This window comes from Paroedura picta, chromosome 12 (assembly GCF_049243985.1).
Source record: "Paroedura picta isolate Pp20150507F chromosome 12, Ppicta_v3.0, whole genome shotgun sequence".
In the NCBI taxonomy this organism is placed as follows: domain Eukaryota; kingdom Metazoa; phylum Chordata; class Lepidosauria; order Squamata; family Gekkonidae; genus Paroedura; species Paroedura picta.
This window is the reverse complement of record NC_135380.1, coordinates 832182-849668: the sequence shown is the minus strand read 5'-3', so window position 1 is coordinate 849668 and position 17487 is coordinate 832182. Positions and strand designations below refer to the sequence as shown.

General features: G+C 48.2%; 1 protein-coding gene across 10 annotated transcripts in view; it reads right to left on the bottom strand.

The window, feature by feature from the left end:
• Window positions 1-17487, bottom strand: part of SIK3 (SIK family kinase 3) — a 60806-nt gene that overhangs the window by 20972 nt on the left and 22347 nt on the right. For 3 of the 10 annotated variants that reach the window (XM_077305087.1, XM_077305088.1, XM_077305089.1), the window contains exons 2-6: window positions 3139-3255; window positions 2624-2687; window positions 1146-1307; window positions 790-914; window positions 389-512 (exon numbers count right to left, since the gene is read on the bottom strand). In XM_077305087.1, the coding sequence (XP_077161202.1) occupies window positions 389-512; window positions 790-914; window positions 1146-1307; window positions 2624-2687; window positions 3139-3180 (517 nt within the window). In that variant the 5' untranslated portion in view covers window positions 3181-3255. Of the gene's footprint in view, window positions 1-388; window positions 513-789; window positions 915-1145; window positions 1308-2623; window positions 2688-3138; window positions 3256-3907; window positions 4886-5940; window positions 5963-15555; window positions 15685-15774; window positions 15912-17487 lie in introns of those variants that run through there. The other 7 variants (XM_077305079.1, XM_077305082.1, XM_077305081.1 and 4 more) reach the window with 5 other exon arrangements.

Here is a 17487-nt window from a genome sequence, read left to right as displayed (position 1 = left end):
TCTGTTCTTAGAAATCGCTGAAGACTCCAACATCCTGGATGGCTGCTTGCCAGGTGCAAGCCAGCTAACCCACCAGCCTGGCTCTTGCCAAATCCTTCCCTCCTCCTGGCACTCCACGCCTCAACCAGGAAGAGAGCAGCCCCCTGCCTCAGGGGCTTCAGCACCCACCCCATTTCTTGACACTTCAAGGAGAACAGAAGCAGTGAGTGGGCATCTCAGTTGGTCGCGTGTGTGTGTGTGAGAGAGAGAGAGAGACAGACAGACAGACAGACAATGTCTCTGTGTGTTGAGGGGCCCTATTTTGGTCAAGGCCACCATTAGGAACACAGCCACTAACCTAAGGCAGCAAAAACAACCCCTGGGCCTGCTATTGCTGCAGAAGCCATACCTGTGGACATGAAAAACGGAATGCGAAACTTCCCACTCAGCACCCTTGCCCGCAGGTTCTGCAGTGTACTCCCATCGAAAGGCAGGGCCCCGCAGACCAGCACATAGAGCACCACACCAAGGCTCTGCAGGTCAAGAGAAGTCACAGACATCAGGCCCAATTTGAGGGAAGCAACAGCATGAAGTCAGTACAGGCCCTTGCGAGTTAGAAAGACCCATTCCTCTTCATTTGACCAAAGAACCAAGTTATACCTTTCACAGGCGCTATTAACAGTGAAAATGTGGGCTTCCAATGACAACAGTGGCGGTTATCCCATGGCCACATTCTGCAGCCTCACTGCTTCCAACAGAGGCAAGAAAAGTCACTTGCCAGAAGAGCTGTTCCACGGACAACATACATACCCAAATGTCCACCTTTGGTCCATCATACTCCTTTCCTTCAAAGAGCTCAGGGGCAGCATAAGGGGGACTTCCACACCAGGTCTTCAGCAGCTGACCAGGCGTAAAGATATTACTGAATCCAAAATCTGAAAGGGAAGAAGGGACAAGCTGACCTGATGGTAATTTGTTTCCCTGCAAAGACTCCAAATAATCTCCCCGCCTGACTGCGGCACGGGAAGCCGGGCACCAGGGAGGGGTGCAGAAGCGCTTGTCACGGGTCCTCAAAATTGCCTGTTTGCCCAACAGCGGCAGCGGCAGCCACTCCCACCCGGAACTCTGACTGGTGCTGCTTGCTTCCGCTGTGAAGAATGGCTGACCTGCTATTTTGATGTTCAGATTGGCATCCAGAAGCAGGTTCTCAGCCTTCAGGTCTCTGTGGACAATGTTCCGACAGTGGCAGAAGTGGACGGCTGCTACAATCTGCTTGAACTTTTTCCGGGCCTCTTTTTCAGCCATCCGCCCGTGGGCTACCAAATGATCTGGAAAGCAAAACAGGGAGCTTGGTGTGGTTCACTGGGGGGCCCTCTAAGAACTGCACAGTCAGTGACTCCTTAGGAGAACACAGCAGCAGGCGGTGGGTGGTGCCTGGATGCAGATCCTGGGAATTGAGACCACAGGGAGACACCTCCTGACTGTCCCACCAGCCAAAGAAATGGAAGGGGCAGTGCAGCATTCCTCAGGGTCCTAGACCCTGTCTTTCTACCTCCTCCCACCCCAAATTGCGATCTTAGGCTCTGGGCCTCATAGCATCCTAAAGATTAATTGTGACATTGGCATTCGGTGGAATATTCTCTAAGTTGGTTTGCTCCAAGCCCAGTTCAGGAGGCTTGTTTTCCTGTAGATACCGGTCTCAGAATCTGCCTGTTCTCGGGCTTCTCCGCCACAAGATGGTCCTGCAGCCTCTGCCTTTTGACCATGGCAGCAGCAGTCCACATCTAAGCCTGAAGGCATTTTTGCACTTTATGAGCTAAAAGGAGAGATGTGTGTGGACACAGCTGGGCGGGCAGAGTAACACAGAGTAACACATGCAGCCTCTCTGTTCCATCCCATCTGAACACTGGAGCAGAATGCGGCAATGCTGGGAAACTGGCAGGGTGTTGCTCACCTCCCTTTGCTTCCTACTGCTATCTTTCCCTCGGAACTCCCACAGCCAGCCAGCATTTGGGGACGTGGCCAGTGTCAGCCCAATGACTTGCAGGAGCTTTCCAAACACCAGGCTTACTGAGCCCATCAGCCAGAGCCTTGGCTGCAGCTTATGGAGTGAGATGCAGGATCCCATCCCACATTATTTCTAAGTGGGAAAAGGAGCACGCGCTCACAACCAGACCTCTGAGTCAGCCCACGAGGGAGGAGGCAGGACGGAGCACGCCGGGCATCCCTGCAGCTACCCAGCTGAGCTCCCAAGACATTCTGTAGGGGAGGAGGGGGAAGATGGGAAGTGCAGGTCACGCCTGAACCCCCTTCCCCTCGGATCCGGAGCAGGTACCAGGCACCTGCAACACTTCCTCCACCACCACCCCACGGTGGGGGCTTGTCTGGATGTGCATATGGGCCAAGTTCCAAAGCTGAAGCTGCCAGAATTGGCCCCAGCCTGGTCACTAGATCAGGCAACCCTGGCCTCTTCCAAAACAGCAGTTTGGCTGACAAGTAAGCACTCGTGGATCCTTGCCACCCAAAGGGTCCTAGGGCTGAAGGGCATCTCCCAGTAGGAAGTGGATAGGAAGGGCAGCTCCTCCAAGATGACTGTAGTTGATCAAGTGGATTATTGATTACAGAATGCAATCAGTTTACTTACCAAATATTTCTCCTCCACTAGCATATTCTGTTACCAGATAAATCATCCGTTCCGTCTCCATAACCTGGACAAGGACAGAAAAAGGGCAGATGAGACTGCTTAGAACAAAATGACGCTGCCTTAGTTGGATGTTTGCGATGGGTGACTGAGCCACTTTTGCTACCTTCAAAGCACCCAGAGGCTACAGGGCAGAAGGCCAGCTGAGGACAGGCAAACAGATGCTGTCAGTGGCCTGCAGGCAAAAAGCTGCTCCTTGAGAAGTACCTATGGAAGACCAACCACCTGATGACCGGCCTCACTGAAGGGAGGCAGATCCTGAGGGCTCTGGAATGATCCTCTGGGTCAGGCAGCCAAAGCTCTTCCTGGGAGGACTGCATCATGCCTCCTGAAGGCCACGCATCTCAGAAGATGCCTGCCATGCACCTTCCAGACCAGCCTGTCATCATCAGTACTAGTGACCTCTCGGCTGCTTGGGGGCAGATGCCAGCCCCATCCCTGCCGCACCATGTTCCTACCTGGTACAATCTGATGATGTGTGGGTGGCAAAGCAGCTTCATGATCTGAACTTCTCTGAAGATCTTCTTGAGGTTCTCTTCATCCAGTTGAGTCTTATCGATGATCTTTATGGCAACCTGAAAGCAGCCAAAGGACAGACTGCTAGAAAGTGGCCAAGCTGAGCTGTCCGACATCCCTGCTCCTTGTGTCAGAGGTAAGTATGTCTTTTCGCCATTCACCCCCTGCTTTTCTCCCACAGAGCTTAAGGTAGCACACACTCAGGTGAGCTCCCAATCAGGCCTTGACCAGACCACAATCAACTTCACTTCAGGAATAAAAGCCGATGTTTTCTCCCAGATAGAACGTTAAATGAGAACAACTGAAATACAAAGAAATACTTTCCTATCTAAATTGATTATCCTGTTTTAACATAAAAGGCATCATTTAGCGAGCATATAAAACTGTACTTATTAGCATATTTATGGACTTTATAAATGTCTTTTCTAATTAAAGCTTGTTTTTCTGACTTCTCAGATAGTTTTGCCTATTAAAACTATCTGAGAAGTCAGAAAAACAAGCTTTAATTAGAAAAGCTTATTTTAAAAGAAGTTTTTCAGTGTTCCCCAACGTTTCCAAATTTTCCACCAGAAAAACGGGAAAAGTCCTTACACCTTAGACAGTATTTATTTTGAGTAAAGCGTTTACTTTAAAAACATTTCAGTCATTCCACAAGGCAGACAGGGATTACACATGAAGGTTTGTTTCCCCCCAATTTCCCCCTAAACGTACCTATTTTTCTACTTGCAAAATAGAGAAAACGGTGCTTAGGAAGAATGTTTCTCTCTTGAGTTGTCTGTTTTCCCCAAGCCTCTGCATGCCGAGGTGTGTGATTCCATCAAGGCATCCATGAAAGCCGGAGACAGAGCCAGGCTGCTAGTCCACCTTGCCTAGCACCTAGGAATTTACAACTGGCCGCTGTTTTGCAAAGTCCTCCCCAGACTAAACGCCTCTTCCCTGTGCCTGCTATTCCACAATCTGCCCTCCTCACATCAACCATTTCCAGTGCTAGCTATACAAGGAAGAAAAGGATCTGGCCTATGTTGATACATAATTCGTTTTGCAGCTGGATTTTTATTATTTATTCCATCCATTTATAGCCTGCCTTTCCCACAGAGACTGAAGGCAAATTGCTAGGCCTCAAAGATCATTTGTCCTATTCAAGGTAGTATCAAGGTTCAGATCCTCAGGTAGTGCTTGGAGATTTTCACAAAGTTGATTTGTGCCCATCACAAAAACAAGCACAGCTAGACAGACATTTCCTGCTCCTCTTTCTGCAGTAAGTAATTACCACACTATCTATCTATCTATCTATCTATCTATCTATCTATCTATCTATCTATCTATCTATCTATCTATCTATCTATCTATCTATCTATCTATCTATCTATCTATCTATCTATCTATCTATCTATCTATCTATCTATCATATTTCTATGACGCCATCCCTTGCAGTTCAGGGCAGTTTAGACATCTTCTCAAAATCATACACCATACAAGCTTCCTCGGGAGGCGGTGGGCTCTCCATCTTTGGAGATTTTTAAGCAGAGGCTGGATAGCCATCTGACGGAGAGGCTGATTCTGTGAAGGCAAAGCGGTGGCAGGTTAAAGGGGATGAGCGATTGGGATGTGAGTGTCCTGCATAGTGCAGGGGGTTGGACTCTATTCCAACTCTATTATTCTATGATTCTATGATTCTAAGCTAAAAGCCAAATCCAGTGGAGTAGCAGAAGTTACAGCTGAACTATGATACAAGAAAAACCTGAAAATCTTTAGCTTCAAGAAAGTACTCTTCTGGGAAAGTCCTTCTAGATGCAACTAACTTGTCAAGTGAAAGAAATGAGCAGTAGGTGATCTCCTTCCACGTCATGTGTTGACTGGGAGCTGGTGGACCCACTGAATTTCAGTTTTTCAGCTTCCCTCTGGAAGGTTCCAATCAAGACCCTTGCACAGGCTCAAACTGCTAGATGTGTGGTGCATTGAGCCCGTGAAGAGCAGATCAGTTTTACCTAAAAAAAAAAAAAGAAGAATGCCCTGCTGCTAGCAGCTAATTCCAACTTGAAGGATACTCATTATGGATTCTCTACAAGGGATACGTGTTTAATTGCAAGCACAATGATCACCTAGAACCTATAAGAGCACTGAATCTTGGCACAAGGAAAGATGAACAATGCTAACACAACCCTTACTAGGTCATTTTCTAGCCTCCTGTAGTCCTTGATTTCCCACACTTAGAGAAAATCCAATTCCCAGAAATGTTCACACTGGAGGAGAAAAGAAATTCTCTCCCTTTTCCAGGAAAAAAAGAGTGAGGAGGTGGGAGAACTGAACTATATGCAATACTTACTTTCCTGAAAGTGTGATATATGTAAGCAACATGTAGTCATCACCCCAAAAATGTTTCCTCAAATTCCCCAACTGTTCCAGCAGAAAACCTTTTAAAGTCCTGAGATTTTTCCATGCTGTACATTTTGAAAACTCTTGCTTTAAGCAGCATTTTGATCATTCTAAAACCAAAATATCTCAGAGGAGTTCTCCCCCCCCCCCAGTGCTGCCCAGTTTTTTAGAAAAAAATCAAAAAGTGCTTGAGGAGAGGGGACAAAACACAAACACACACAATACCACCCCCCACCTTCACTCTTCTACTCACACTATAAGCAAACAAAATTCTTCCCTTTCCAGGGCAATCTCTCTCATAGCTCTGTTTCATGTTTGCCACCTATAGACTTGGACAACAAATACACAATCACAAACAGAAAAGTTACCTCACTCAACATGTAGAATAACTCCAAGAGCGCCCAGGCTCCTTGGCAACTGGGACAGAATGTTTGTTTTACTAGCACAACATTTATTACCAAAGGGCAATCCATCTGATTATCGACAAAAGGAGTGTCTTGTTGAGATACCCCAGTCCCAATTTCCAGATGCATCTTGCGGAAGATGTTAAGTTCCTTGAGCACAGCCAGCATCCTTGCCTGTGCAAAGGCCCTCCCCATGAAAAACAGCACAAACTGGGCCCTTTGCCTGCCCACCAGCAGAGCGGGCTCCACAAGGCACTTGTCAGGCATATCTAAGGGAGGGTGTCTTCCCAGAGAAAGCCATCCTTCATATCCCAGCCAGCCCATGCGGGGCTGCCTTGCCAAGCATTTAGCACACGCCCCTGCCCCACTGAAAAGAGGCCTGGCCAAAGCATGCTGCCTGATGCTTGCAACCACCTGCTTACATGCCTGTTTACCCATTGCCATGGAGATGTTCAATTCCACATGAAACCCAAGTCGTTGTTGCTTCCCCAAAGCAAATGCCGGAGCAAAGCCTTTCATTCACAGGCCCTGGATCAAGCCCAGCAGCTTTCCATTTTGCTGTTCAGACAGTGACATGTTTACCATCCAAATCCGCATTCCACCCCCACCTTGCCCTGCCTCACAGCTGCATCTCTTCTTCCTTCCAATCCTCCCTTTCTTCCACTGTGCTGCCCTTTTCCAGTGGGCAACTTTGTCCGTCTTTCCTTCCATCCAAAGGGAGATGACTTTTGGAGGGTGTACGTGTGCCTTTCTTAGACCTCTCCAAAGCTGTGCTACACAGAGTGCAGCGCAACACTCAGTGCAAGCATAGGAAGGTGTCATAGTAGGTATCATAGGATCGTTGAGTTGGAAGGGCCCATACAGGCCATGTAGTCCAGACTGCCGTCCTACAAAAATGAGGTCACCTTAAAGTCAGATAAGATTGCGGGAATGCCTGAGGAGGGTGGGTTCCGGTGAATCTTTGAATGAGTTTCTGAAAAGAATGCATGGTGCCCCTTCTGTTCTGGAAAAGCAGGTGTATTTTTGCCATTCAGGTGGCCAAGAACTGCAGGGTAAGCCCCTGGAAATCGGTGCTGGAGGGGCACACTGAGCAGTGCCTTCTGGAAGTGGTGGCCTTCAAAGGAGCAAGGCTGGCAACTTCCCGGAGGTGTCTGTTCCCTGTGGGGGCTCCCAACGTGCAGAGCACCCAGCTTGAGGGTTCCGCACCACACCCAAGGCAAGTGCTCAAGGAGTCCGAGAGATTAGAATGGTAACATTTCTTTGATTGTCTGTGGTTTGTAGCCCCCCCCATTTATTTATTTATTTGTTCGTTTATTTGTTTATTATGTACTTAAATTTATATGCCGCAGATTCCTGACAGGGCTCGCGGCGGTTTACACAGTAAAAGAATAAAAAACATAAAACCCACTTTCTCAATGAGACACCAGGCAAACTGCCCAGGGTCAATATAGAATCATAGAATCACAGAGTTGGAAGGGGCCATACAGGCCATCTAGTCCAACCCCCTGCTCAACGCAGGATCAGCCCTAAGCATCCTAAACCAACAAAAATGTGTATCCAACCTTTGCTTGAAGACTGCCAGTGAGGGGGAGTTCACTACCTCCTTAGGCAGCCTATTCTACTGCTGAACTACTGACTGTGAAATTTTTTTTCCTGATATCTAGCCTATATCGTTGTACTTGTAGTTTAAACCCATTACTGTGTGTCCTCTCCTCTGCAGCCAATGGGAACAGCATCCTGCTCTCCTCCAAATGGCAACCTTTCAAATACTTAAAGAGGGTATCATGTCCCCTCTCAACCTCCTTTTCTCCAGGCTGAACATTCCCAAGTCCCTCAACCTATCTTAGTAGGGCTTGGTCCCTTGGCCCCAGATCATCCTCGCCGCTCTCCTCTGTACCCTTTCAATTTTATCTACGTCCTTCTGGAAGTGAGGCCTCCAGAACTGCACACAGTACTCCAGGTGTGGTCTGAGTAGGACTATGACAGCTTGTGATTTTGATGCGATACCCCCGTTGATACAGCCCAAAATGGCATTCGCCTTTTTTACCGCTGCATCACAGAATTGTTTCTTCCATGGCTTGAAAGACTACAGAACTTCTACGTGCCTCAGCACAACTGGGGGGGGGGGGGGTTTGCTTTCAGTGGCAGCAAATTCAGCCCCCTGAAGTACCCCACGGACTGTTCCTCTCCCTCCCCAGCCAGCAGGGTCAGACTTCCTGAAAGTCTGCATTTTCCAGGCCGAGGGCAAAGAGCCACCTACAAGGCCAAAGCCATATAACTCTAAGGAATACGACCTGGGCTTACAGCCTCCTCAAGTCTTTCTGCAGGGAGCAGACCCCACTTCCCTCTCCAGGGAGATCCACTCTAGAACGCTGCGGGAGCACAACACCTCAGGCGAGAGCCCTACATCTTTATGGATGAATGAACCACCACGCAGCCCAAGGAAATGTATGCTAAAAGTATGCTGGCCTACAGTTGCTGTTTCCTACAATGATCACAGACTTGGGGTCTCTCTGGAGTCCAAGCAGGAGGTTTTTGCATAATCTATCCAGGGCTTTGCTACAGCCACACGTGGGGCCTATTTCTGGAACATCCCTGTCCTTCTCAGGCTCCCCAATTACCTCTAATCTTGCTTTATGCCTCTATCCCAGCAGTTCTCCAGCCGAGCTCATCATAAGCCTCAAGGGCAGTTCCTGTCCTGCACCTGTGTCAAGCGATTCACCATGGCAGTACTGGATGAAATTACTCCGGGGAAAGATTGATGGCACATTCTTCTTGCTCCCCTAAGAACAGGAGAATACCAAATATGCCCCATTCAAAGGACGCTACAGGCAGAATGGTCTGTGACAGAGAAGATGGCCCAGCCAGAGCTCTTCCGCCCTCCAAGCTGCCTTTTCCCACTTGTGCTCTGAGGCAAACATCATGGCACGTGGGAGGGGAGACAGAGAACAGCTCACATGTGTTCGGCTCTGAGCTTCCCAGTGATGGGGAGGGAGAGAATAGAGGGGGGAGAAAGGCACAGACGTCAGCAGGGTGCTGTGATCCTGCCGAAGGACAGGTTGCCTGGAAACCAAAGAGAACAGACTAGGAGAAAAGGCATTACTTAAGAGCAAAAATGCTTTTTACAAGTACACCCAAGACCTGCCAGAGATGCTTACTGTCTATATTGCTTATTTTGTATTTAGATCTGGCTTTTTCCCCTAAGTGGGACCCCCAAAGCAGCTCTTCACACAGTCCTCCCCCTTTCAGACTATCTGCACCACCACCCTACAAGGTAGGTTAACCTAAGAAATTATGTCAGGCTCCGGCCTACCCGGCAGGCTCCGATGGCAGAGCCGGAATTCAGCCCTGGTCGTCTCAGACTGAAGCCTGGCAGTGGCCACTGCAGGGGGAGCCAACTCTCAAGGCAGGCTGGGGGTCTCGAATGGCCTGGAAGACAGACCCCACAGCCTACCTTGTCAAGATGCAGTCTGGGGAGGGTCCCCTGTTCAAAACAGACAGACTTGCTCCACAGCTGGCTGGAATAGGCTTCAAAAAACAAAAAGGGAGCTCATCCGACAGGCATTTATTTGGTTGAGACCAGGCATAACCAACAGCGACTGAAGGGCCCCCGCTCCCCTCCTTCTCAGAACTCCGCCAGAATGCTCTGGACCTGTTTGCAATGTTGCACTGTGGCTTTGTTTACACTGTTTATATTGTTACAACTATCATTAATATTATTGTACGGTTATTCATGTTATTGTGCATATGTTCCATGTTTCATGTATTATTCATATGTTCCATGTAAACCGCCCTGAGCCTCTGGGAAGGGCAGTAGGTAGGTAGGTAGGTAGGTAGATAGTTAAGCTTTGGGCTGATCCTGCGTTGAGCAGGGGGTTGGACTAGATGGCCTGTATGGACCCTTCCAACTCTATGATTCTAGGATTCTAAATAGAAAGAAAGAAAGAAAGAAAGAAAGAAAGAAAGAAAGAAAGAAAGAAAGAAAGAAAGAAAGAAAGAAAGAAAGAAAGAAAGAAAGAAAGAAAGAAAGAAAGAAAGAAAGAAAGAAAGAAAGAAAGAAAGAAAGAAAGAAAGAAAGAAAGAAAGAAAGAAAGAAAGAAAGAAGCCTGTAATTCATTGATTCTGCCAAGCAAGCAGCAGAAGTTCTGAAGGCTGAATTTCCTGCCTCTGCCGTTCTGCCGCATGAAATGAAGGGGTGGAAATGTATGACCAGTTCCTAGTAGCAGCCCTCAAATCTTAAAAAAGTCAAATGGCAAAATCTTATTTGATTATGTGATAAAACCCTGATTGGTTAAAACTTTGCTGGGTGTATGCCTCAGCCTAGGCTCCTAGCCAGGGCTTTATTTCAGCCAGACTACCCATGAGTCCAGAAGAAGGGAGGGAATGGGGTTCCAGCTGGGCAGGAGAAACCACGCTCAGAGCACAGGGTCTGGGACTTTTACCAGATTTTCATTCTGTCCCTCCGCCAGCCAACCTGGAAATGCCTTTTCTTCTCTTTTAGCAGTCCTGCTAGATGGGTGAAGCTAAGCGACAGAATCTTTCTCAAGGACAGGATGGGACAGACAGACAGACAAGGGAAGTGGAGCCCTGGCCTTTCCGGTCCTTGTCTGATCCACACTGCCCTGCTGGAATATGCCCAGCAGCTGGCACATGCACATCCAGCCACTGCAGCCATCACCTTCCCTGAGACTGGGAGCAGCATCTTCCCTGCATGGTGTTTAACCCCTTGTGGGCCGCATCCAAATGAAAGCTGCCTAGCGGACGGCTGTCGCAGCCACTGCCACCATCGCCTCGAGAGCCCCGCATGGCAGGACTGACCAGCAAGGCCACAAACTGAGTCACAAAAAGTTCTGCTTCTGCACAGCCAACATGGGAGGGATGACTGAGGGCTCAGGGAGTGACAGACCCAGCTGCTTTCCTGCTTCCTGCAGTTCCAGGGCTGAGAGAGATCACAGCTAGGAGCTCGGCAAGATGGAAGTTAAAAACACCGCCTTGCCATGAACTGGCTTTTTAAAAGTTTAGAGGTCACCTGTCCACAGAATTGATCAGGACAGCTCACAAAATGGAACATGATAAAATGGGGGGGGGGGGTACAAAAAAAGAGTACTAGAACAGCCCTTCTGGGCAATAGATTACAGAATATACATCTGTTGCTCAGAAGAAATCTGTCTGCTTCTAACTAGAAAGAGGATAAAAGAACCACCAACACTGGAGCCCTGCCTAGTTTCCTCTCTTCCTTTCTCAATTGTCTTACTGTTGGGAAACCCTTGAAACATTCTTCAGGCTTCGAGAAACCCCAGAAGTGGTGCAATCATGCAGAATAGGGTTGGGAAGTATAGCAGAGCTGTGGACATGCCCACCAGGGGCCCCTCCCCTCCCCACCCCGTCCAGGCCCATCAGTGGCCATTTTGGGAGGGTGGACCAGGTCAACATGACCATATATGGCCATCACATCACCTGACAAATGTTTAGCAAATTTAAAAAAATATATATAAAAAATTAACACCCACCCTTTTGGGAAACCTTTCCAGGGCCAACAAGAAACCAGAGGGTTGAGAAAGCCTGATTGAATGAGCCATATTTAGCTCCAACACCTCCTCTTTTTGTTCATCCCACAATGCCAAAATTATAGTCTTTTAGCTAAGGGCTTGCCATTCAGACTAGCAAGCCAAGAGCACTGTAGCATCTATGACCCTCTGCAAAAGCGCATACAAGAGCCTTCTCTGCTGTTGTTCCAGTGCTCTAAATGGACCCCCATTTAGAAGGTCAGCCCAGCCCCCTTATCTGCCTCTTTGTTGCTCCTTTTAGATTTCCTTTAGGAAGGGTTGCCAAACAGCCCTCTTTAAGAGTGCTGTTGAGGCCTCAAACATTTGACAGTGGTCAGACTGATGCAATGAAAATTATTTTATTGATGGCGTTTAGATGTGTTTTAGTGCTTTTACACTGCTTTTGGTCAGATCATAGTTTATAATAATGTGTATATAAAGAACCACCCAACTCTGATAAAATACTGCCTATAAAATGACTGGTGGTAAACTACTGGAGGAAAAAAGAGAACTGGCAAAGGGTTAATGCAAGCCATTGCAAGAAATTCAAGCATCTTTCAAAGGTATTTCTGACAAGCATCTTTTAACCAGTTTGCTGCAACCAACCTGCAGTTTCTATGGGAACACAGAGAACCAAGAACTAGCTTCAGAGGCATTGGGCGGCTTGCAATTCTTGGTGATCAGAATGGCAAATACTCCTGCTATTCCAAAATGTGATGGGCAACTTACACTCCTTTCAGGTGCAATTCAAGGTACTGACAGTCACATCAAAGCTCTTCATGGCTCTGTGGCCCCTCACATCTGCAGGACTGCTTGTCATGAGCAGCATCTTTTGTAGGTGCCACCTTCCAAAGAGACAAAATCAACAACTCTGCGTGCTTACACTTTCTCTGTTGCAGCCCCTGCCTTATGGGATGGCCCAGCTGATGAAGGCGGCCAGAAAGGTTTGTTTGTTTGTTTACTTGGATGTTTATACTGCCCATTCTTTACGGCTCTGGGTGGTTTACACGGAACACTGCATAAATTTACATGGAACATTATAACATTCTATAACATACAATTTTTTTCCTTGGTATTCCACAAACTGTGCAAAACTGAATTGTTCAGGCAATTTTCACACAAATAATAGGGCAACACTACAAGATGGTATTTTAGAAAGATGCTTTGATGAAGAAGGAGGAGGGAATGTGGACTACTCTACTACGTCTACTACATGCTGTCTGTCTGTTGCTGTGTGAGCCTGGTATGTATTCTCTTGCACCATTTAACATGTCATGTTGATGCTTTGCTTTTCCTCAGATTTCCACAGTCCTAATTTTGTCCCATGCCATGCTGGATGTTTGTGTATACTGACCCTGGGCAGTTTGCCTGGTGTCTCATTGAGAAAGTGGGTTTTATGTTTTTTATTCTTTTACTGTGTAAACCGCCGCGAGCCCTGCACTCTGTGAAGCACAGCTTTGAAGAGGTCTAAGAAAGGCACACGTACACCCTCCAAAAGTCATCTCCCTTCCCAACACTCACCCAGGAAGACCTGGCTATCCCCTTCACTGCCCAAACATTTCAGAAGCAGCCAGGGCAAATTTGGTTCTTCCAACTTTAACCAGCACATGCGTGTCCCAAATCCATCTCTTAAAGCCATGAAATGGAATTGTGCAATGTAAGATGAGCCCTGCTGGACTACACCAATGGTCCACCTACACCTACGTCCTGTTTGATTTAGTGGCCAACCTCTGGATCCTGGGAAGCCTGCAAGCAAGGCCTCTCCCTTTCTCCACTCTCTAGCACTAGTTTTCAGAGGGCTGCTGCCTCTTTATTCAACATGGATAAATCACCTGTCTTTGATTAACTTGTCTAATCCTCTTCCAAGCCAATTACTCATGGTGGTCACAAGATCATGTGCCAATGAAATTATTAGTGGAGTGATGAAGACTGTTAGCTTCTCTGGCCTCCTACTTTAACAGGGCACTGAGAAGATTTCTGGGGTACAAAGAAACGCTATGTTGACTTACACCCACTTTTTACTGACATTTGCATTGCTCTCAAGTTTGGATCACAGAATGTCAGAGAACCACCTCAAAACTGAATTAGTCACATAAGTAATCATAGGCATCCTCTCCCAAGCCTTTCAACAAACTCTATGGAGCTCCTAGAGGAAGGTTCAAGTATTCTTTTCCATGGGGAAGAAGAAGAGTTGGTTTTATATCCTGCTTTTCACTTCTCAAAGGGGTCTCGAAGTAGCTTACAATCGCCTTCCCTTCCTCTCCCCACAACAGACACCCTGAGAAGTAGGTGGGGCTGAGAGACCCCTCACCAGACTACTGTGTGAGAACAGCTCTTATCAGGACTGTGACAACCCAAGGTCACCCAGCTGGCTACATGTGGAGAGGCAGGGAATCAAGCCTGACTTGCCAGATTAGAAGCTGCCACTTTTAACTACACCATGACCCATTTATGCCCCACAACATTTCTAGGAAGTCTGAAGAATGCTGAGGTACAAATTTAAAGTTCTGTGAAGGGTTAGGGCAACACTGATGGGGGGAAGGAAAGGACAGCCACCCTATTTCAATGCCTTAAGTAACCTGACTACACATCAAGGCATGCAAAGCTAAAGGAAGACAAATCTAGAGAGTTATGATCCCATGTACAGTTCAGTGCAATGCAGAAAATTTTGCATTCCACTTATGTAAATATAGCCTATTTACCTTACACTTGTCAGAATTAATATTATGCAAGTCAATCATATTAGACAGGCTAAATGTACTACATGAAACATGGACAAACCCTACTGCTCATATATGACCCAGGCTTGTACATGTATATCTACCTTCTTTTGATAATGCTAATTAAATGTTGCTAACTATATTTAAATTATTTACTTAAATTTGAATCAGAAAGGTTTCCCATGCAATTTTTCTGGAATACCCACATCCCTGCTTCAGTGAAACGAAGTTTGAGTTCTGTAGCACCTTTAAGATCAACAAAGTTCCATTCAAGGTATAAGCTTAGGTGTACACAAACACTTCCTTGGAGACGTTAATAAGGAAGGACGGGTCTATGCATATAGGTAGAGGGTGAACAGCACAGCATAATAAAGGTGTTTCGCAAATGCAAGGAAAATACCGGAATTATGAGCTTGCTGTGGTCCTTGCGTGGTTGAAGTCCCCTCTCAGATGGTGTGACATTTGCCACTGAACCAAAAGGCCTGCTGAAGTCTTGTATTAGGAGCCCTTAAGTGTGCTAAACCCGGGTGCCTGCTCTACTGGGCTCCCCAAATGCTCTTAGGCCACACTGCCTGATGTGTGCACAAAGGAACAGGAAGGAGCCTCCCTTCATATTCTTAAGAGGGGGGGGTCCTATGGCACAGAACCTCCTTCAACCAAGAGGCCCAAGCACAGGAGCTCCTCAGATCACAAACAAAAGAAGTCCAAATGCCAGCTCGGCACCACTGGACTCAGCCATCTATCGCTGATATGAGCAAAAGCTAACCCCCCTGGATTTTCAGTGTTTTAAATAAAACGAAGTTTGAAAAGTTACCAGGCAGTCCTGTTCATTTCTTTAAACCCTACCTGCAACCCCTCATCCTCTCCACAGTGCTGCAAAGGGAACCAAAAGGTTTGCCTTCCTGGGGCCCACATTTTCCTGACAGTAGGTTATTATCCCAGACAGCAGTCAGTCAGTTTCTGCCAGTTGCCCCATTACACAAGGAACCACTCAGCAAACTCACACTTGCCAACATTACACAACATTACACAAGCCATCACGCACAGCCTGCCAGGCCTTCTAGCCTGAGCCTGGAAAACTCCCATAGCCCTCCAGCAATTGGGAAGACAGAGCAACAGCACCTGGCAGGTAGGAGAGCAACAAACGCCCCCTCCCCTACCATGGGCTTAGAGTATTTCCTTGCTTGCGTCATAACTTTAAATAGCCCTATCATTATAGGGAATTAGAAGAAGCCACTAATTTTCTTAAGGCGTATTACTTTTTATGACGTGTCTCTGCACAAGATGGAGTGATGTGAATGGGGTGAACATACCTAGGTCCTTCCGGTTTGAGGAGAAGCAGCAATGTCACCTCCAGCTCTTGTGCATGAGGAAGACAGAAAGGAACCCGGTTCTCTGGCACCTCAAACTTTGTCTCTGCTTAAGACCAGAATGACCTCACCCTGTTGGCAAAGCCAGGACAGCAGAAATGAGGAAGGGGGCTGCCTTGTGAAGAAGCATAAATCTGGCCAGGTACACCAGAAGGGAATCACCTGGGGTCAAGCTGTGGGTCTGGCTCAGACCACCCTTTGAAGTCCAGCTCCACATGTGGGAAAGCCATGGCCACCAGCAGCATTCCACACCAGGAGAACTCCATTAGGCCAAGATCAGCAACACTCCACACGTCCTCCTAGTGGAAAGAACGAAGGGAGCAGGACGTCACACTGGGAAGACTGCAGCCCAGCCCAGAGACCTTGGCATCCTGCACCCAATGTGAACTCAAAAACACCAGTCAGCCAGGGGTGACTGCTTGAACTCACACTCAAGGCGCCCAAAGTATATCCAGTGCGCCTCTGGGGGTGAAGCCCTTCCTCCTTCCTGCCAACAACTGGCACAACTTGTGCTCTGCCTCCTGCCGCTGAGGAATTGCCTTGCCTCTCGTGACTCCCCTTTTAAGGCCAGCCTTCACTTTTACTCCACCTCCAAGGACACACGTAAGGAAGGAAACGTTCTCCCTCGTTAAACTTCATCACATTCCAGCTCCAAAACCAAAGACAGACTGCTGGCTGGCAGAAAGCAGCAGGAGCCCTCAGGCTGCACATCTCCTGCCTGCTGCTTACTGCTGCCAGCAACACACGGCAGCATGGGAGAGGATGCGGGCAAGAGGGCAAAAGAAAGCGCAGGCGTGGCAGCTACTCGACCCAGGCCTTCCCAGGCACCACTCTCACTGGACCAGAGTGAATAAGAATCAGGGAGCAAGGCAAAAATCCAAGCAGATTTTTAAAAATACTATTTGAAGAAATTTTTAAAAATAGACTTAGTTAAGTTTATAGCTCAAGCAGGGGAGCGGAGGGGAGGGGAGGCTATCTAGTCCTACCCCCTGCTCAGTGCAGGACCAGCCTCAGGCATCCAGGAGAAGGATCTGTCCATCCGCTGCTTGAAGACCGCCAGTGAGGGGGAGCTCCCCACCTCCTTGGGCAGCCCCTTCCACTGCTGAACTAGACTCCTAGAATCCTAGAGTGGGAAGGGGCCACAAAGGCCATCTAGTCCCACCCCCTGCTCAGTGCAGGATCAGCCTCAAACATCCTGGAGAAGGATCTGTCCAGCCGCTGCTTGAAGACCGCCAGTGAGGGGGAGCTCCCCACCTCCTTGGGCAGCCCCTTCCATGGCTGAACTAGACTCCTAGAATCCTAGAGTGGGAAGGTGACCATGCAGGCCGTCTAGTCCCACCCCCTCCTCAGTGCAGGATCAGCCTCCAGCATCCAGGAGAAGGATCTGTCCAGCCGCTGCTTGAAGACGGCCAGTGAGGGGGAGCTCCCCACCTCCTTGGGCAGCCCCTTCCACTGCTGAACTAGACTCCTAGAATCCTAGAGTGGGAAGGGGCCACAAAGGCCATCTAGTCCCACCCCCTGCTCAGTGCAGGATCAGCCTCAAGCATCCTGGAGAAGGATCTGTCCAGCCGCTGCTTGAAGACCGCCAGTGAGGGGGAGCTCCCCACCTCCTCAGGCAGCCCCTTCCACTGATAAACTCTGACTGTGAAATCCCCCCCCCCAATATCTAGTCCATAGCGTTCTACATGTAGCTTAAACCCATTACTGTGTGTCCTCTCCTCTGCTGTCAACAGGAGCCACCGTCCTCTAAGTTAGCGATCCCCAACCTGTGGGCTACGGACCACATGTGGTCCGTCGACTAATTGGAGGTGAGCCGCGAAGGACGCCTTCTCCCCCCCCCCGGCCCTTTACTTCATCCCCCCCGGCCCTTTACAA